We start from the raw sequence: 21,616 nt of genomic DNA on the forward strand, positions 1-21,616 counted from the left end.
CCCCTCCCTACCCCTCCTATCTCCCCTCCCTACCCCTCCTATCTCCCCTCCCTCCCCCTCCTATCTCCCCTCCCTCCCCCTCCTATCTCCCCTCCCTCCCCCTCCTATCTCCCCTCCCTCCCCCTCCTATCTCCCCTCCCTACCCCTCCTATCACCTCTCTCAACCACAGTTATTACGGAGTCGGGAGAACTCTAAATGGATCGCGCAGCAATTTTATGAAGACAAGTCTAAGTAGAGAAATTACTGTCAACTGGCCTGATGATTCTCCTCTGGAGAATCATCAGGAGCAGTATGGCCACAACTCCTGGCCTCCAACACCAACACACCAGCCAATCTTCACTACACACACCCTCCCTCACTTCTGTAATACAAGATGCCGAATCCCCTGCCTCCGAACCCCTTCCCCAGCCTACAAACCTCACCCCCTCCCTACCCTACCCCACTACACACGTGACCATACATTATACAATGCTAACCCATAATATATATATATATACAGTTCCATGTATCTTACAGAGAGCCCGCTCCTGTACCAGGTAAGTTACGGGCTCATTATAGCCCGTGCTACTTGCCCCGCTCCTGTACCAGGTAAGATACGGGCTCACCATAGCCCGTGCTACTTGCCCCGCTCCTGTACCAGGTAAGTTACGGGCTCACCATAGCCCGTGCTACTTGCCCCGCTCCTGTACCAAGTAAGTTACGGGCTCACCATAGCCCGTGCTACTTGCCCCGCTCCTGTACCAGGTAAGTTACGGGCTCACCATAGCCCGTGCTACTTGGAACTTATTCCGAGTAGCTGAACCTATAACAACAACATCTTAGAGAGAGAGAGAGAGAGAGAGAGAGAGAGAGAGAGAGAGAGAGAGAGAGAGAGAGAGAGAGATAGAGAGAGAGAGAGAGAGAGAGAGAGAGAGAGAGAGAGAGAGAGAGAGAGAGAGAGAGAGAGAGAGAGAGAGAGAGAGAGAGAGAGAGAGAGAGAGAGAGAGAGAGAGAGAGAGAGAGAGAGAGAGAGAGAGAGAGAGAGAGAGAGAGAGAGAGAGAGAGAGAGAGAGAGAGAGAGAGAGAGAGAGAGAGAGAGAGAGAGAGAGAGAGAGAGAGAGAGAGAGAGAGAGAGAGAGAGAGAGAGAGAGAGAGAGAGAGAGAGAGAGAGAGAGAGAGAGAGAGAGAGAGAGAGAGAGAGAGAGAGAGAGAGAGAGAGAGAGAGAGAGAGAGAGAGAGAGAGAGAGAGAGAGAGAGAGAGAGAGAGAGAGAGAGAGAGAGAGAGAGAGAGAGAGAGAGAGAGAGGAGAGAGAGAGAGAGAGAGAGAGAGAGAGAGAGAGAGAGAGAGAGAGAGAGAGAGAGAGAGAGAGAGAGAGAGAGAGAGAGAGAGAGAGAGAGAGAGAGAGAGAGAGAGAGAGAGAGAGAGGAGAGAGAGAGAGAGAGAGAGAGAGAGAGAGAGAGAGAGAGAGAGAGAGAGAGAGAGAGAGAGAGAGAGAGAGAGAGAGAGAGAGAGAGAGAGAGAGAGAGAGAGAGAGAGAGAGCATACCTTACGCATTCCAAAGATTTTAATATCAGTGACTGTTGTTTGAATCCCTCTTGACTCACTAGTTCCCCTACCCGTGTGGTCTAACAGGTCAGCTGAAACAATGCTACTTCAAATATTGCCGTAAATACTAGGTATATTTAGTTCTTTCCCCATATTGAGAACGTTGATGGTTATTGGAGAGCCAAGTATACTCGGGGCTTTATGTTGCATCTTTCCAGTCTATCAATACCTTTGTCATGATGTAGGACTAAGGCGGGTGCCTGATAGTCTATCAGTGCAACCCGTCCTCCAAATAGCACGTCGTATTTTGACGTAAACATTACCTAAGGCCAAAAACTGTCAAACTGGAAAATGGTAGCGGCTCGTGATATTGATATAATGTTCCGTTTTCTGTTCCTGAGAAACAGAAAAGGGGACTTACTACGGTGCCCTAACCTAACCAACCTAGGGTTGGTTAGGTTAGGGCACTGTAGTAAGACAGTTTCTCGACGTTGGGAAAGCTGGCGAGAACGGGTTGATCGGAGACTTTATATTATATATATATATATATATATATATATATATATATATATATATATATATATATATATATATATATATATATATATATATATATATATATTTGCTATTCTAAAATTACCAGCGTGTTGTAGGCTGAACCCCACTGCAGTTCTGAGAGCCTTGAGTCTGTCTTCACATTATGACATTTTCTGTAACTGGAGTTAAGGTGCAGAGGTCTAAAGCTCCGAGGTATTTGAAAAAAGGAGACATTTTATTGGTCGGTCATTAACCTTCAGTGTTTGTGGTACACTTTTGAGATTATAAATTTTTTCTGTTAAATACCTTCGTTTTTATGCGTTGGTTACAAGACCAAGGCTCTCACAAGCTCTATGAATGTAACTTGAGGTTGCATTTCGCAGTGAGGTTGGTGTATATAGTGATATCTTCTTCATAGCAAATAGTGTTTTGATAGGATTTGAGGAGATTGACTTTATTAAGGCAATAATTTATACACTGAACAAGGTAGGCCTTAATACTCCTCCTTGAGGGGATACTATGACGAACCCGCCCCCCCCCCCCTCCTTGAACACTACATCGCATTTTGACGTATAAATATCCTAAAGTATAAAACCTTCATGCAGGTCGGCGTTCAATCCCCGACCGTCCAAGTGGTTGGGCATCATTTCTTTCCCCCCTATCCTATCCCAAATCCTTATCCTAACCCCCTTCCAAGTGCTATATAGTCGTAATGGCTTGGCGCTTTTCCCCTGATAGTTCCTTCCTTCCTTCGCAAAATTATTGTCATGTCCCGTTTTCTATTCGTGGGTCCTCGGTTCCGTTAGGCTAGGCTAGGCAAGGCTAGGCTAGGTTCGGGCAATATAGTCCATCAGTTTAGTGACGCTGTGAACGTTCGAGACGACGGGCTGGCCTAGTTGCGTTACTGTACCAAACTTTCTATTGGTAAGATAATCTTGTGTTTATTGTAACATCTGAAGAGTCTAACTACTTCATACAGAGTAACCTCCCAGTTGGTAGTGCCAAAGGCATTTGTCAAATCAAGAAGTGTTGTGTATTTGTGCCTTGCCCCTCCAGGCAGAGTGACAAAGGGTGTGATACAGTTGTACACACTTTTACCATGGGGTGAAACCCTTGATATCAGGTGACAGACCCTCTTTAATCCCATATCTGTTGATCACCCCTTTCAAAAGTAATTACCAAAAGCAGGCAACAACTCTGGGAGATCACGTGGCGCCTTGTATGTACTAACACGTTGTACTGAACGGGGTGAGAATAGCTTGCGCTACCTCATCCCTTTGTGTGTATTTTACCTCAATAAACTTATTTCAATTTCAATTTCAAACGTGGCGCCACCAGTCTCCCTCCACAGCCACAAGGCGCCAAGTATCACTCGAGATGTCAACACCACAAGAGGAGCACATAAAGCGAGTGATATAAAAAAGTATCGATTCCCCTCAAGGATTCCCCCGAGGAACAAATCACCCCAGAGGAGCCGGTCGGCCGAGCGGACAGCACGCTGGACTGTGATCCTGTGGTCCCGGGTTCGATCCTGGGCGCCGGCGAGAAACAATGGGCAGAGTTTCTTTCATTCTATGCCCCTGTTACCTAGCAGTAAAATAGGTACCTGGGTGTTAGTCAGCTGTCACTGGCTGCTTCTTGGGGGTGGAGGCCTGGTCGAGGACCGGGCCGCGGGGACACTAAAGCCCCGAAATCGTCTCAAGATAACCTCAAGAGAGGGACATTAGGAAAGCAAGACATACCATCACCCGGACAATTTCTCGATGGTTTACACAGACGCCAGTGGTCAGCGAAATGGGGAAGCTGGGCAGGTCTGGGTATAGCTAGAGTGAGACAATGGACCATCAGACCTGCTCCCCGTAACATAACTGGCATCGAACAACTCTTAATCTAGATTAGCGGCTACACGATGTGTAGGGAGGTACTGGCAAGAGAAGAGACCGTGTCACCAGGTACTGGCAAGAGAAGAGACCGTGTCACCAGGTACTGACAAGAGAAGAGACCGTGTCACCAGGTACTGACAAGAGCAGAGACCGTGTCACCAGGCACTGGCAAAAGCAGAGACCGTGTCACCAGGTACTGACAAGAGCAGAGACCGTGTCACCAGGTACTGACAAGAGCAGAGACCGTGTCATACAGGCACTGACAAGAGCAGAGACCGTGTCATACAGGTACTGACAAGAGCAGAGACCGTGTCACCAGGCACTGACAAGAGCAGAGACCGTGTCACCAGGCACTGACAAGAGCAGAGACCGTGTCATACAGGCACCAGAGAAGAAGATAACACAGTGTGTCATATGGCAGACAAAACTCCTCGAGAGGGCAGCAGGCAACGCGACAACCGTCACTCCCGCCTTAATAACACTTTCCCATTTTCTGTCGCCGACGCCCATTTTATGTCGCCAAATCCAATTAAAATTATTCATTGTCCTACACCTACATAAATTCCTACACCATTTTCTACCTAGAGTAAGAAACGAAGGGCGGAACAAAGCCGCTCCAGGCCGGCAACCCGATCCCCTCACAATTTAGGGATTCCTTAATGAGTGCTTCACAAGACAGTCAAAATACCTCTTGTGAAAATAATGGAGTGCGCGCGCTAGTCAATCAACCCGTTCTCGCAAATTCGTAAAGTCAATATTGACTTATTAACGACGTGCATAGGTGATATACTAAACATAATAGATACCCTTAAAAAGATTCATAGAAAACACCGACCTTACCTAACCTTGTTAGTATCTTAAGATAAGCATCTTATTGCTTCGTAATTACAATTATTACTTAACCTATACCTATTATAGGTTAGGTAATAATTGTAATTAAGAAGCAATAAGATGCTTATCTTAACATACTAAGTAGGTTAGGTAAGGTCGGTGTTTTCTATGAATCTTTTTAAGGGTATCTATTATGTTAAGTATGTCACCTATGCACATATTTAATAAGTCAATATTGACTTATTAAATTTGTGAGAACGGGTTGAGTCAATACAAGATAAATATAAGACACTAAATGTTCTCTTCATTTTTGTTAAGAACGATGCTATAAGGATATGACAAGGAGGAAGGGGGGTGGGGTTAAGAGGGATGGGGCGAAGCTGGATTGTGTGGTGTGGGTGTGAAGCTGGATAGTGTGGTGTGGGTGTGAAGCTGGATAGTGTGGTGTGGGTGTGAAGCTGGATAGTGTTGTGTGGGTGTGAAGCTGGTTAGTGTGGTGTGGGTGTGAAGCTGGATAGTGTGGTGTGGGTGTGAAGCTGGATAGTGTGGTGTGGGTGTGAAGCTGGATAGTGTGGTGTGGGTGTGAAGCTGGATAGTGTGGTGTGGGTGTGAAGCTGGATAGTGTTTTGTGGGTGTGAAGCTGGATAGTGTGGTGTGGGTGTGAAGCTGGATAGTGTGGTGTGGGTGTGAAGCTGGATAGTGTGGTGTGGGTGTGAAGCTGGATAGTGTGGTGTGGGTGTGAAGCTGGATAGTGTGGTGTGGGTGTGAAGCTGGATAGTGTGGTGTGGGTGTGAAGCTGGATAGTGTGGTGTGGGTGTGAAGCTGGATAGTGTGGTGTGGGTGTGAAGCTGGATAGTTTAGTGTGGGTGTGAAGCTGGATAGTGTGGTGTGGGTGTGAAGCTGGATAGTGTGGTGTGGGTGTGAAGCTGGATAGTGTGGTGTGGGTGTGAAGCTGGATAGTGTGGTGTGGGGTGAAGCTGGATAGTGTGGTGTGGGTGTGAAGCTGGATAGTGTTGTGTGGGTGTGAAGCTGGATAGTGTGGTGTGGGTGTGAAGCTGGATAGTGTGGTGTGGGTGTGAAGCTGGATAGTTTGGTGTGGGTGTGAAGCTGGATAGTTTAGTGTGGGGTGAAGCTGTATAGTGTGATGTGGGTGTGAAGCTGGATAGCATGGTGTGGGTGTGAAGCTGGATAGTTTAGTGTGGGTGTGAAGCTGGATAGTGTGGTTCATTGTGGGTGCGAAACTGGCTAGTTTGGTGTAGGATGGAATGAAGCTGGCCAGTGTGTCCTGAGATGGGGTGAAGCTGGATGATAAGGGGGAGGATTCATGGGGTTCCAATAATATAGGTGCTACCCGGAGTCTCTGTAGATTGAGTAGATTGAGTAGATTGTCGATTGACTCTGGTTATCTTATCCTTCAGTCCTCGCGTTCGCGCCGTGAACGCAGAGTGCTGCTCGGTGCGCCGCGTTCACAAGTGATTTGAAAAGCAGTTTTCCAGGTTCTTACTCATGCTTGGGTCCCTCACGTTCTCGTGGCTAAGTTTGCTTTACTATGCTTAGTAAATGTTCGGTCGGTCGATAGTATACATCGTCCCACGCACCTACCACACAGGGGGCGTGGTCCCACGCACCTACCACACAGGGGGCGTGGTCCCACGCACCTACCACACAGGGGGCGTGGTCCCACGCACCTACCACACAGGGGGCGTGGTCCCACGCACCTACCACACAGGGGGCGTGGTCCCACGCACCTACCACACAGGGGGCGTCGTCCCACGCACCTACCACACAGGGGGCGTCGTCCCACGCACCTACCACACAGGGGGCGTCGTCCCACGTACCAACCACACAGGGGGGCGTCGTCCCACGCACCTACCACACAGGGGGCGTGGTCCCATGCACCAACCACACAGGGGGCGTCGTCACACGCACCAACCACACAGGGGGCGTCGTTTCACGCACCAACCATACAGGGGGCGTCGTCCCCTCGCACCAACCACACAGGGGGGGCATCGTCCCACGCACCAACCACACAGGGGGGGTCGTCACACGCACCAACCACACAGGGGGCGTCGTCACACGCACCAACCACACAGGGGGCGTCGTCTCACGCACCAACCATACAGGGGGCGTCGTCCCACGCACCAACCACACAGGGGGGGCGTCGTCCCACGCACCAACCACACAGGGGGGGGGGGGCGTCGTCCCACGCACCAACCACACAGGGGACGTCGTCCCACGCACCAACCACACAGGGGGCGTCGTCCCACGCACCAACCACACAGGGGGCGTCGCCCCACGCACCAACCACACAGGGGGCGTCGTCCCACGCACCAACCACACAGGGGGCGTCGTCCCACGCACCAACCACACAGGGGGCGCGTCGTTCCACGCACCAACCACACAGGGGGGGCGTCGTCCCACGCACCAACCACACAGGGGGGCATCGTCCCACGCACCAACCACACAGGGGACGTCGTCCCACGCACCAACCACACAGGGGGCGTCGCCCCACGCACCAACCACACAGGGGGACGTCGTCCCACGCACCAACCACACAGGGGGCGTCGTCCCACGCACCAACCACACAGGGGACGTCGTCCCACGCACCAACCACACAGGGGGCGTCGTTCCACGCACCAACCACACAGGGGACGTCGTCCCACGCATCAACCACTCACTACGGTTGCCGCTGTAGTGAGGAAGTGTTCACTCATGAACAGAACCAACAGCTGACAAGTAAAGCCGAAACACTTCTACTGGCAAAAATATTTTGCATAAATTTGAATAATGAGACGACAGTTTGAAGGGCAACTAATGTAAACTAATTATACAATGCAGTTATATTAAGTCATACACCCTCACCATTTTCCATCAAGATATGTAGGGTCTGGCGCGGACCACGATCACTGGCAGCTCCTGTTGCATAGATCTCATTTCAATAGGAATTAAAATGGTTGACATCAGGCCATCTCTTTGTGGCGGGGATTCTTTCATAATTCCCAGCTCTCTGCTGTGTCTGCTGACCTGTTGTGGTAGTCTGTGCAGCAGGTCTGCTTCACCACCATGTCCAGCCTCTGGGGTCCACCCCTGCTGTGTCTGCTGACCTGTTGTGGTAGTCTGTGCTGCAGGTCTGCTTCACCATCATGTCCAGCACTCTGGGGGCCAACCCCTGCTGTGTCTGCTGACCTGTTGTGGTAGTCTATGCTGCAGGTCTGCTTCACCGTCATGTCCAGCACTCTGGGGGTCCACCCCTGCTGTGTCTGCTGACCTGTTGTGGTAGTCTGTGCTGCAGGTCTGCTTCACTATCATGTCCAGCACTCTGGGGTCCACCCCTGCTGTGTCTGCTGACCTGTTGTGGTAGTCTGTGCTGCAGGTCTGCTACACCGTCATGTCCAGCACTCTGAGGGGGCCCCCTGCTGTGTCTGCTGACCTGTTGTGGTAGTCTGTGCTGCAGGTCTGCTACACCGTCATGTCCAGCACTCTGAGGGGGCCCCCTGCTGTGTCTGCTGACCTGTTGTGGTAGTCTGTGCAGCAGGTCTGCTTCACCGTCATGTCCAGCACTCTGGGGTCCACCTCTGCTGTGTCTGCTGACCTGTTGTGGTAGTCTGTGCTGCAGGTCTGCTTCACCACCATGTCCAGCCCTTGGGGTCCACCCCTGCTGTGTCTGCTGACCTGTTGTGGTAGTCTGTGCTGCAGGTCTGCTTCACCATCATGTCCAGCACTCTGGGGGCCCACCCCTGCTGTGTCTGCTGACCTGTTGTGGTAGTCTATGCTGCAGGTCTGCTTCACCGTCATGTCCAGCACTCTGGGGTCCACCCCTGCTGTGTCTGCTGACCTGTTGTGGTAGTCTATGCTGCAGGTCTGCTTCACCGTCATGTCCAGCACTCTGGGGTCCACCCCTGCTGTGTCTGCTGACCTGTTGTGGTAGTCTGTGCTGCAGGTCTGCTTCACCGTCAGGTCCAGCACTCTGGGGGCCCACCCTGCTGTGTCTGCTGACCTGTTGTGGTAGTCTATGCTGCAGGTCTGCTTCACCGTCATGTCCAGCACTCTGGGGGTCCACCCCTGCTGTGTCTGCTGACCTGTTGTGGTAGTCTCTGCTGCAGGTCTGCTTCACCGTCATGTCCAGCACTCAGGGGGTCCACCCCTGCTGTGTCTGCTGACCTGTTGTGGTAGTCTCTGCTGCAGGTCTGCTTCACCATCATGTCCAGCACTCTGGGGGCCCCACCCCTGCTGTGTCTGCTGACCTGTTGTGGTAGTCTATGCTGCAGGTCTGCTTCACCGTCATGTCCAGCACTCTGGGGGTCCACCCCTGCTGTGTCTGCTGACCTGTTGTGGTAGTCTGTGCTGCAGGTCTGCTTCACTATCATGTCCAGCACTCTGGGGTCCACCCCTGCTGTGTCTGCTGACCTGTTGTGGTAGTCTGTGCTGCAGGTCTGCTACACCGTCATGTCCAGCACTCTGAGGGGGCCCCCTGCTGTGTCTGCTGACCTGTTGTGGTAGTCTGTGCTGCAGGTCTGCTACACCGTCATGTCCAGCACTCTGAGGGGGCCCCCTGCTGTGTCTGCTGACCTGTTGTGGTAGTCTGTGCAGCAGGTCTGCTTCACCGTCATGTCCAGCACTCTGGGGTCCACCTCTGCTGTGTCTGCTGACCTGTTGTGGTAGTCTGTGCTGCAGGTCTGCTTCACCACCATGTCCAGCCCTTGGGGTCCACCCCTGCTGTGTCTGCTGACCTGTTGTGGTAGTCTGTGCTGCAGGTCTGCTTCACCATCATGTCCAGCACTCTGGGGGCCCACCCCTGCTGTGTCTGCTGACCTGTTGTGGTAGTCTATGCTGCAGGTCTGCTTCACCGTCATGTCCAGCACTCTGGGGTCCACCCCTGCTGTGTCTGCTGACCTGTTGTGGTAGTCTATGCTGCAGGTCTGCTTCACCGTCATGTCCAGCACTCTGGGGTCCACCCCTGCTGTGTCTGCTGACCTGTTGTGGTAGTCTGTGCTGCAGGTCTGCTTCACCGTCAGGTCCAGCACTCTGGGGGCCCACCCTGCTGTGTCTGCTGACCTGTTGTGGTAGTCTATGCTGCAGGTCTGCTTCACCGTCATGTCCAGCACTCTGGGGGTCCACCCCTGCTGTGTCTGCTGACCTGTTGTGGTAGTCTCTGCTGCAGGTCTGCTTCACCGTCATGTCCAGCACTCAGGGGGTCCACCCCTGCTGTGTCTGCTGACCTGTTGTGGTAGTCTCTGCTGCAGGTCTGCTTCACCATCATGTCCAGCACTCTGGGGGCCCCACCCCTGCTGTGTCTGCTGACCTGTTGTGGTAGTCTATGCTGCAGGTCTGCTTCACCATCATGTCCAGCACTCGTCTTGTGTAGTGTTTCTTCACAATCCCGCTGGTATTCCTGGCAACGTTTGACTAGCCAGGGATTAGCTAATGGTTGGAAAACAAAGGTAATGAGGCTTGCTGGATGAGAGACGCTCTTCCGACCAATGGATATGAATTATTTGTGCATTATTTCTTCGAGTGTGAGCGAGGACACGAGACCAGGGAGGAGATGGCATTAAGTGCGAGGATGGACACCCAAGATACGTCTACACTATTTCCTCCATTCACAGTTAAAGTTTACCAAGATCAGCATCTTGTAGGTCCCATAGTTCACATCCATACCAGTTTACCTCCTTAAGAGGTAAACCTTAGCCTTAAGTGCTCCTTAAGAGGTAAACCTTAGCCTTAAGTGCTCCTTAAGAGGTAAACCTTAGCCTTAAGTGCTCCTTAAGAGGTAAGCTTTAGCCTTAAGTGCTCCTTAAGAGGTAAGCCTTAGCCTTAAGTGCTCCTTAAGGGGCTGGGAGCTCTACTGCCACTTGTTATGTACTCACCTACTTGTGCTTGAGGGGGGGTTGAGCTTTGTCTCTTTGGTCCCGCCTCTCAACCGTCAATCAACTGGTAATTGTGTTTAACGTTTGTTACATGTCTTGAACATGTCAAGTCTTGAAAACTTGACAACTTGACAATCTCGAGTGTGTCATTGATGACCTGATATTGAGCACCTCGGGTTATATTGCGCAATGATAACTTTATCTGCGGTATGTCACTTCATATTAATAATAACAGCAAAGGTTATTTATATTATTAATAACTGCAAAGTTACAACTTGCTATGAGTTGCTCTGCACTTCCCACTGTTGTAAGTGTGTCTCTCCGCGCTCATCAACACTTAGTTACTCCTCCAAAAGTGGTGTCCCCCCCCACAGTACTGGGAGTGGTGCCCCCCCACAGTACTGGGAGTGGTGTGCCCCCACAGTACTGGGAGTGGTGTCCCCCCACAGTACTGAGAGTGGTGTCCCCCCACAGTACTGGAAGTCGTGTCCCCCCACAGTACTGAGAGTGGTGTCCACCCCACAGTACTGGGAGTGGTGTCCCCCCACAGTACTGAGAGTGGTGTCCCCCCACAGTACTGGAAGTCGTGTCCCCCCACAGTACTGAGAGTGGTGTCCCCCCACAGTACTGAGAGTGGTGTCCCCCCCACAGTACTGGGAGTGGTGTCCCCCCACAGTACTGGGAGTGGTGTCCACCCACAGTACTGGGAGTGGTGTCCCCCCACAGTACTGGGAGTGGTGTCCCCCCACAGTACTGAGAGTGGTGTCCCCCCACAGTACTGGGAGTGGTGTCCTCCCACAGTACTGGGAGTGGTGTCCCCCCACAGTACTGGGAGTGGTGTCCCCCCACAGTACTGGGAGTGGTGTCCTCCCACAGTACTGGGAGTGGTGTCCCCCCATCCCACAGTACTGGGAGTGGTGTCCCCCCACAGTACTGAGAGTGGTGTCCCCCACAGTACTGGGAGTGGTGTCCCCCCACAGTACTGGGAGTGGTGTCCCCCCACAGTACTGGGAGTGGTGTCCCCCCACAGTACTGGGAGTGGTCCCCCCCCCACAGTACTGGGAGTGGTGTCCCCCCACAGTACTGGGAGTGGTGTCCCCCCCACAGTACTGGGAGTGGTGCCCCCCCCCCCACAGTACTGGGAGTGGTGTCCCCCCCACAGTACTAGGAGTGGTGTCCCCCCACAGTACTGAGAGTGGTGTCCCCCCACAGTACTGAGAGTGGTGTCCCCCACAGTACTGAGAGTGGTGTCCCCCACAGTACTGAGAGTGGTGTCCCCCCACAGTACTGAGAGTGGTGTCCACCCACAGTACTGGGAGTGATGTCCACCCACAGTACTGGGAGTGGTGTCCCCCCACAGTACTGAGAGTGGTGTCCCCCCACAGTACTGAGAGTGGTGTCCCCCCACAGTACTGGGAGTGGTGTCCCCCCACAGTACTGGGAGTGGTGTCCCCCCACAGTACTGGGAGTGGTGCCCCCCCACAGTACTGGGAGTGGTGTCCCCCCCCACAGTACTGGGAGTCGTGTCCCCCACAGTACTGGGAGTGGTGTCCCCCCACAGTACTGAGAGTGGTGTCCCCCCACAGTACTGAGAGTGGTGTCCCCCCACAGTATTGGGAGTGGTGTCCCCCCACAGTACTGAGAGTGGTGTCCCCCCACAGTACTGGGAGTGGTGACCCCCCCCCCCACAGTACTGGAAGTCGTGTCCCCCCACAGCACTAAAGGGGCTATATCACCCATTAAAGAGAGGGAGCCAGTCGCAACAGATGCTACAGACGAGCTAAATGTTTGCTAAGAGACCTCCGAGAGCAGATAATAAAAGTGACGTGCCCGCCGGGAAAAGTGTGCGAGTGGGGATAAATGGAGGTATATATATATGGCGGGGGGATATATGTAGGGATATATGTAGGGATATATGTAGGGATATATGTAGGGATATATGTAAGGTATATATGTAGGTCTCTTCCAGGTTGAGTGCTGGAAACGGGCGACCCGTGTTTATACCTGCGATGTGCGGCTCGTAAAAGGGAATATTGTGCAATCAATACTGAGAGCAAGGTCGGTCAGTGGGAAGACGATGGCTGGTGAAAGCGTCCCTTTACCGCCAACACGAGAGGCACGGATGATAGAGCCGCCGCGACGGAGCGCCGGCGACGACTCGTCTAACGTTAGGAGATGACGGTCTGGGTGACGACGGTCTAATGTTGGGAGATGACGGTCTGGTTGACGACTGGTCTAATGTTGGGAGATGACGGTCTGGTTGACGACTGGTCTAATGTTGGGAGATGACGGTCTGGTTGACGACTGGTCTAATGTTAGGAGATGACGGTCTGGGTGACGACGGTCTAATGTTGGGAGATGACGGTCTGGTTGACGACTGGTCTAATGTTGGGAGATGACGGTCTGGTTGACGACTGGTCTAATGTTGGGAGATGACGGTCTGGTTGACGACTGGTCTAATGTTGGGAGATGACGGTCTGGTTGACGACTGGTCTAATGTTGGGAGATGACGGTCTGGGTGACGACTGGTCTAATGTTGGGAGATGACGGTCTGGGTGACGACTGGTCTAATGTTGGGAGATGACGGTCTGGGTGACGATTGGTCTAATGTTGGGAGATGACGGTCTGGTTGACGACTGGTCTAACGTTGGGAGATGACGGTCTGGGTGACGACTGGTCTAACGTTGGGAGATGACGGTCTGGGTGACGACTGGTCTAACGTTGGGAGATGTCGGTCTGGTTGACGACGGTCTAACGTTGGGAGATGTCGGTCTGGGTGACGACGGTCTGGTTGATGTCGGTCTGGTTGATGACGGTCTGGTTGATGACGGTCTGGTTGATGACGGTCTGGTTGATGACGGTCTGGTTGACGACGGTCTGGTTGATGACGGTCTGGTTGACGACGGTCTGGTTGACGACGGTCTGGTTGACGACGGTCTGGTTGACGACGGTCTGGTTGACGACGGTCTGGTTGACGACTGGTCTAACGTTGGGAGATGACGGTCTGGTTGACGACGGTCTGGTTGACGACGGTCTGGTTGACGACGGTCTGGTTGACGACTGGTCTAACGTTGGGAGATGACGGTCTGGTTGACGACGGTCTGGTTGACGACGGTCTGGTTGACGACTGGTCTAACGTTGGGAGATGACGGTCTGGTTGACGACTGGTCTAACGTTGGGAGATGACGGTCTGGTTGACGACGGTCTGGTTGAAACGTAAAAAATCGAGAGTTGGAGCAGCAGTTTGAGAAGCGTTTGTGTGTGTGTTGACCAGACCACACACTAGAAGGTGAAGGGACGACGACGTTTCGGTCCGTCCTGGACCATTCTCAAGTCGATGTAGCCACGTTATTGTGACTCCCAACGTTACTTTAGGCACGTTATTGTGACTCCCAACGTTACTTTAGGCACGTTATTGTGACTCCCAACGTTACTTTAGGCACGTTATTGTGACTCCCAACGTTACTTTAGCCACGTTATTGTGACTCCCAACGTTACTTTAGGCACGTTATTGTGACTCCCAACGTTACTTTAGGCACGTTATTGTGACTCCCAACGTTACTTTAGGCACGTTATTGTGACTCCCAACGTTACTTTAGGCACGTTATTGTGACTCCCAACGTTACTTTAGGCACGTTATTGTGACTCCCAACGTTACTTTAGGCACGTTATCGTGACTCCCAACGTTACTTTAGGCACGTTATTGTGACTCCCAACGTTACTTTAGGCACGTTATCGTGACTCCCAACGTTACTTTAGGCACGTTATCGTGACTCCCAACGTTACTTTAGGCACGTTATTGTGACTCCCAACGTTACTTTAGCCACGTTATTGTGACTCTCAACGTTACTTTAGCCACGTTATTGTGACTCCCAACGTTACTTTAGCCTCGTTATTGTGACTCCCAACGTTACTTTAGCCTCGTTATTGTGACTCATCGCCTGCGTGTGTGTGTGTGTGTGTGTATTTACTATGTGTATCTGCAGAATCGAGCTATTAGCTCTTGGACCCTGCCTTTTTAACCAATCTATTTTCCTCTTATTATATCTACTACATATATTTCTAACACACACACACACACACACACACACACACACACACACACACACACACACACACAGGAAGCAACCCGTAACAGCTGTTTAACTTCCAGGTACCTATTTAATGCTAGGTGAACAGGAGCATTAGGGTGAAAGAACCCCATTGGTTTCCGCCTCGGCCGGGAATCGAACCCGGGCCCTTAGGACTACGATCCCCAAGCGCTGTCCACTCAGCCGCGAGGCCCCTGTGTGTATTCACCTAGTTGTACTTGCGGGGATTCAGCTCTGCTCTTTCGGCCCGCCTCTCAACTGTCAATCCATGGAGGACAGAAGAAAATGTATATATGCTGGTTAGCATTGTAAATGTGTGGCCACGTCTGTGGTAGAAAATAATAATAAAAAAAAAACTGTCAATCAATCAACTGTTACTGCTAACTTTTTTTCACGCACACCTTCCAGGAAGCAGCCCGCAACAGCTGATTAACTCCCAGTTGCCTATTTACTGCTCAGTAACGGGCATCAGGGTGAAAGAAACTCAGCCCATTTTTGTTTCCGCCGGCGCCGGGAATCGAACCCCGGATCACAAGACTACGTATCCAGCGTGCTGTTCAGTCAGCCACCAGCGCCCCATATAATAGTGTGTGTGTGTGTGTGTGTGTGTGTGTGTGTGTGTTTACTAGTTGTGTTTACTAGTTGTGTTTACTAGTTGTGTTACTAGTTGTATTTTTACGGGGGTTGAGCTTTGCTCTTTCGGTCCGCCTCTCAACTGTCAATCAACTGTTTACTAACTACTTTTTTTTTTCCACACCACACACACACACACCCCAGGAAGCAGCCCGTGACAGCTGGCTAACTCCCAGGTACCTATTTACTGCTAGGTAACAGGGGCATTCAGGGTGAAAGAAACTTTTGCCCATTTGTTTCTGCCTCGTGCGGGAATCGAACCCGCGCCACAGAATTACGAGTCCTGTGCGCTATCCACCAGGCTACGAGGCCCCTCATGCAGGAAGAGCAGGCAGGAAGCAATTATCAGGGAAAAGAGCCAGGCCATTACGACTATATAGCACTGAGAAGGGGTCAGGATAAGGATTTGTGAGGGGAACGGAGGTAAAGAATGGTGCCCAACCACTAGGACCGTCGGGGATTGAACGCCGACCTGCATGAAGCCAGACCGTCGCTCCAGATGTGAATGTGATGTATTGGTCAATTCGCGAGGAACAGTGAATTGTGGCGTCCAGCACTGATGTTATCTTGAGGTTATCTTGAGACGATTTCGGGGCTTTAGTGTCCCGCGGCCCGGTCCTCGATCAGGCCTCCACCCCCAGGAAGCAGCCCGTGACAGCTGACTAACACCCAAGTACCTATTTTACTGCTAGGTAACAGGGGCATAGGGTGAAAGAAACTCTGCCCCATTGTTTCTCGCCGGCGCCTGGGATCGAACCCAGGACCACAGGATCACAAGTCCAGCGTGCTGTGCGCTCGGCCGACCGGCTCCCTGCTCTCCCTGCTGCTCTCATACTCTAAATAATACAAGAAATAAAGTGCCATTTCATATATTAATATTTAATATCAAAAAACTTTCTTATCCTATTATTACTCACTTATTTTATCCCCCTCCCCCATCCCCCCTATTCCATGAAAGTAGAAAACAGGATAAAAATGATGCCCGTAAGTCGTCTCTTCCCGCTGTTGTGTAAGGCAAAGTGCATAACAGATTGCAAGTTCAACTCTGCAACAGTCCCACACACGAGGCGCACACCTCGCCTCTATTATTCGTCATGAGTGAACAAGCCCCTAACTTATACTATTGCTTCCCTAGCTCAATCCCTGTGGCATCTCCTTGTGTGTGTGTGTGTAGCAGGAGACACCTGTGTGTGTGTGTGTGTGGCAGGAGACACCTGTGTGTGTGTGTGTAGCAGGAGACACCTGTGTGTGTGTGTGTGTGTAGCAGGAGACACCTGTGTGTGTGTGTGTGTGTGTGTGTGTGTAGCAGGAGACACCTGTGTGTGTGTGTGTGTAGCAGGAGACACCTGTGTGTGTGTGTGTGTAGCAGGAGACACCTGTGTGTGTGTGTGTGTGTAGCAGGAGACACCTGTGTGTGTGTGTGTGTAGCAGGAGACACCTGTGTGTGTGTGTGTGTGTGTAGCAGGAGACACCTGTGTGTGTGTGTGTGTAGCAGGAGACACCTGTGTGTGTGTGTGTGTAGCAGGAGACACCTGTGTGTGTGTGTGTGTAGCAGGAGACACCTGTGTGTGTGTGTGTGTGTAGCAGGAGACACCTGTGTGTGTGTGTGTGTAGCAGGAGACACCTGTGTGTGTGTGTGTGTAGCAGGAGACACCTGTGTGTGTGCGTGTGTGTAGCAGGAGACACCTGTGTGTGTGTGTGTGTAGCAGGAGACACCTGTGTGTGTGTGTGTGTAGCAGGAGACACCTGTGTGTGTGTGTGTGTGTAGCAGGAGACACTTGTGTGTGTGTGTGTGTAGCAGGAGACACCTGTGTGTGTGTGTGTGTAGCAGGAGACACCTGTGTGTGTGTGTGTGTAGCTGGAGACACCTGTGTGTGTGTGTGTGTGTAGCAGGAGACACCTGTGTGTGTGTGTGTAGCAGGAGACACCTGTGTGTGTGTGTGTGTGTGTGTGTGTAGCTGGAGACACCTGTGTGTGTGTGTGTGTGTGTAGCAGGAGACACCTGTGTGTGTGTGTGTGTGTAGCAGGAGACACCTGTGTGTGTGTGTAGCAGGAGACACCTGTGTGTGTGTGTGTGTGTAGCAGGAGACACCTGTGTGTGTGTGTGTAGCAGGAGACACCTGTGTGTGTGTGTGTGTAGCAGGAGACACCTGTGTGTGTGTTGCGACACTGTGTGGCAATGCCCATGTGTGTGTGTTGCGACACCTTTGGACACCGGCATGCCAAGTTACAGGAGACCTGCTCGCCAGGCCAACGGTCCCGACTAGTACACCCAAACCACTGCTAGTACACCCAAACCACTGCTAGTACATCCAAAACCCATGCTAGTACCCCTAAACCATTGCTAGTACACACAAACCACTGCTAGTACTCTTTAACCACTGCTAGTATACCCAAACCACTGTTAGTACACCCAAACCACTGCTAGTACTCTTTAACCACTGCTAGTATACCCAAACCACTGTTAGTACACCCAAACCACTGCTAGTACTCTTTAACCACTGCTAGTATACCCAAACCACTGTTAGTACACCCAAACCACTGCTAGTACTCTTTAACCACTGCTAGTATACCCAAACCACTGTTAGTACACCCAAACCACTGCTAGTACTCTTTAACCACTGCTAGTACACCCAAACCACTGCTAGTACACCCAAACCACTGCTAGTACTCTTTAACCACTGCTAGTACACCCAAACCACTGCTAGTACACCCAAACCACTGCTAGTACACCTAAACCACTGCTAGTACTCTCAAACCACTGCTAGTACACTCAAACCACTGCTAGTACACCCAAACCACTGCTAGTACACCTAAACCACTGCTAGTACTCTCAAACCACTGCTAGTACACTCAAACCACTGCTAGTACACCCAAACCACTGCTAGTACACACAAACCACTGCTAGTACACCCAAACCACTGCTAGTACACCCAAATCACTGCTAGTACACCCAAACCACTGCTAGTACTCTCAAACCACTGCTAGTACTCTCAAACCACTTCTAGTACTCTCAAACCACTGCTAGTACACCCAAACCACTGCTAGTACCCCCTAAACCACTGCTAGTACACCCAAACCACTGCTAGTACACCCAAACCACTGCTAGTACACCCAAATCACTGCTAGTACACCCAAATCACTGCTAGTACACCCAAACCACTGCTAGTACTCTCAAACCACTGCTAGTACACCCAAACCACTGCTAGTACACCCAAACCACTGCTAGTACACCCAAACCACTGCTAGTACACCCAAACCACTGCTAGTACACCCAAACCACTGCTAGTACCCCTAAACCACTGCTAGTACACCCAAACCACTGCTAGTACACCCAAACTACTGCTAGTACCCCTAAACCACTGCTAGTACACCCAAACCACTGCTAGTACACCCAAACCACTGCTAGTACTCTCAAACCACTGCTAGTACACCCAAACCACTGCTAGTACACCCAAACCACTGCTAGTACTCTCAAACCACTGATAGTACCCCCAAACCACTGCTAGTACACTCAAAATCACTTCATACAGTACCTAAGAGCCATCCGCCTGTCATAATCGCTAATTCATACCGTCCCCATTACAGACTGACAGATGAACAGATTGGCACGATAACATATTGCCAGTCAGGCAAAAGCAAACCCCAATCATCCGAGAGGCTGTCTGAGCTCTTCAACATGTTCCAATCCCTCCACGTCTGTTCCAATCACCCAGAGCAACTTGGGACGATCACCCAAACACCGCCTCAACCCCTCACAACACCTGTAGAAACAATTACCCAGCAAACTGTCTAAACCACTCCGTCCACCGTCCCAGTCAACACCGTCTGGCCCACCGTCTATTGCGTCCCATTTAACAAAGGAATTCAGGAACTTTGAGCTCTTGGCGCAGCCTAACCCCCCTAGCCTGTAACATAGCCAAGCGCAGTTGAAGATAATCTAGCCAGACCAACTATCACGTAACTTAACCTAACCTATCCTAACTTAGCATGATGCAGGTAGGTAAGATCACCAGAAAGTCTTAAGTAATGTCATCGGGCGAGCACAGAAAGGTTTTCTGTTTTTCGACTGCTCGGTGCTCAGTCGGCGTGCAATCCTGCTCCGTAATTCTGCAAACTGCACAGCCCCTACTGCACAGCCATTGCACAGCCCCTGCACAGGCCCTGCACAGGCCCTGCACAGCCATTGCACAGCCCCTGCACAGCGGCTGGCAACTTCAACGAGGCTTCATGCTTCGTCCAAGAAAGCGACCAGCAGCGGACTGGGAAGAGACAACACACATACTGTTCTTGGGTCTCACACTAGAAATAATTTGAAGCACATTATGCTTTCCTAAGCTCTCTTGACACAGTGACAAATAATAATTGTAGTACGTCGGGACACAAGAGGGGACCAGGACCTGGGGACACAAGGGGGACCAGGATGTAGGGACACAAGGGGGACCAGGACCTGGGGACACAAGGGGGGACCAGGACGTAGGGACACAAGGGGGACCAGGACCTGGGGACACAAGGGGGGACCAGGACGTAGGGACACAAGGGGGACCAGGACCTGGAGACACAAGGGGGGACCAGGACGTGGGGACACAAGGGGGACCAGGACCTGGGGACACAAGGGGGACAAGGACGTGGGGACACAAGGGGGACCAGGACCTGGGGGACACAAGGGGGGACCAGGACGTGGAGACACAAGGGGGGACCAGGACCTGGAGGACACAAGGGGGCCAGGACCTGGGGACACAAGGGGGGACCAGGACCTGGGGACACAAGGGGGACAAGGACCTGGAGGACACAAGGGGGACCAGGACCTGGGGACACAAGGGGGACCAGGACCTGGGGGACACAAGGGGGACCAGGACCTGGGGACACAAGGGGGACCAGGACCTGGGGGACACAAGGGGGACCAGGACCTGGGGGACACAAGGGGGACCAGGACCTGGGGACACAAGGGGGACCAGGACCTGGAGACACAAGGGGGGACCAGGACCTGGGGACACAAGGGGGGACCAGGACCTGGGGACACAAGGGGGGACCAGGACGTGGGGACACAAGGGGGACCAGGACCTGGGGACACAAGGGGGGACCAGGACCTGGGGACACAAGGGGGGGGACCAGGACGTGGGGCCACAAGGGGGGACCAGGACGTGGGGACACAAGGGGGACCAGGACCTGGGGGACACAAGAGGGACCAGGACCTGGGGACACAAGGGGGGACCAGGACCTGGGGACACAAGGGGGGACCAGGACCTGGGGACACAAGGGGGGGACCAGGACCTGGGGACACAAGGGGGGACCAGGACCTGGGGACACAAGGGGGGGACCAGGACCTGGAGACACAAGGGGGGACCAGGACCTGGAGACACAAGGGGGGACCAGGACGTGGGGACACAAGGGGGGACCAGGACCTGGGGACACAATTTATGCCTGTGGGATATTTCGAGGAACAAGAGGCTAGAGAGCCTAGACTAGAGGCCTCGTGGAGGACGATGATGGAGGCGGCGATGGAGACTCCTGGAGGGCAGAGGATAAACTATCAAGACAAATGAGAGAGAGCGTGTAGACTGACCTGGGACGCCGTAGGGCTGGCGTAGCAGCATCTCCTGCAGGAGTCGGGAGTCCATATCCGACGCGGGCGACGGGAAGCTGTTTCGGAAACTGGGGAGCACGGTGGGCGGTCGCGGGGCGCGACTCCGTCCTTGACCCGTGGTGGTGGTGGTGGTGATGGCGCCCTTGCTTGACGAGGTCACTGCAGCACCCGGGTGAGGCTCATGGCCTGGCCCTTGGTGGTGCCTGGTGAGTCCTGGTGATCCACGGTGACTCCCGCCACCGGCAGGACCACCAGGCAACGACAAGCGCACCACGATGGTGTCCGCTTCACTGCTGACCCCTCGCGCTCGCTCACATTCTCACACTCACCACTCCACACAGCTTACAAGAATCAATATATTTCTGTATATAATTCTTGAATGCAGAAAACCAGGCTATTGCCTGCTCACATTACACGAAAACCCTTCAGCTGAAAGGAAGCCAGGTACTTGACTGCTATTCTTCCCTTTCATCGCGGCCTCTGTAACTGGACGCTACAACAGATGCAAATACCCGAGACCTCGTTTTTTGAAGTCTTCCACTAAGTGCACTCGGCTGTATTCTATTAAGGCCACTTGTACGTCTGTGTGCTGCTGTAGTCCGTCAGTGAAGGAATGTTGGGGTCCACCCCGAGGCCGCAGTCACGGTGCTGGACGGACACG

At 52.4% G+C, this 21,616-nt stretch overlaps 1 protein-coding gene across 3 annotated transcripts in view; it reads right to left on the reverse strand.

Annotated features, from left to right (window-relative positions):
• Positions 1–21,302, reverse strand: part of LOC123759301 (DNA-binding protein RFX2) — a 236,900-nt gene extending 215,598 nt beyond the window's left edge. The window contains exon 1 of one of the 3 annotated variants that reach the window (XM_069335036.1): positions 20,935–21,302. In XM_069335036.1, the coding sequence (XP_069191137.1) occupies positions 20,935–20,989 (55 nt within the window). In that variant the 5' untranslated portion in view covers positions 20,990–21,302. The remainder of the gene's footprint in view (positions 1–20,934) is intronic. The other 2 variants (XM_069335037.1, XM_069335038.1) reach the window with 2 other exon arrangements.
• Between the last annotated feature and the right edge of the window lie 314 nt (positions 21,303–21,616).

Source organism: Procambarus clarkii, chromosome 32 (assembly GCF_040958095.1).
Source record: "Procambarus clarkii isolate CNS0578487 chromosome 32, FALCON_Pclarkii_2.0, whole genome shotgun sequence".
NCBI lineage: Eukaryota > Metazoa > Arthropoda > Malacostraca > Decapoda > Cambaridae > Procambarus > Procambarus clarkii.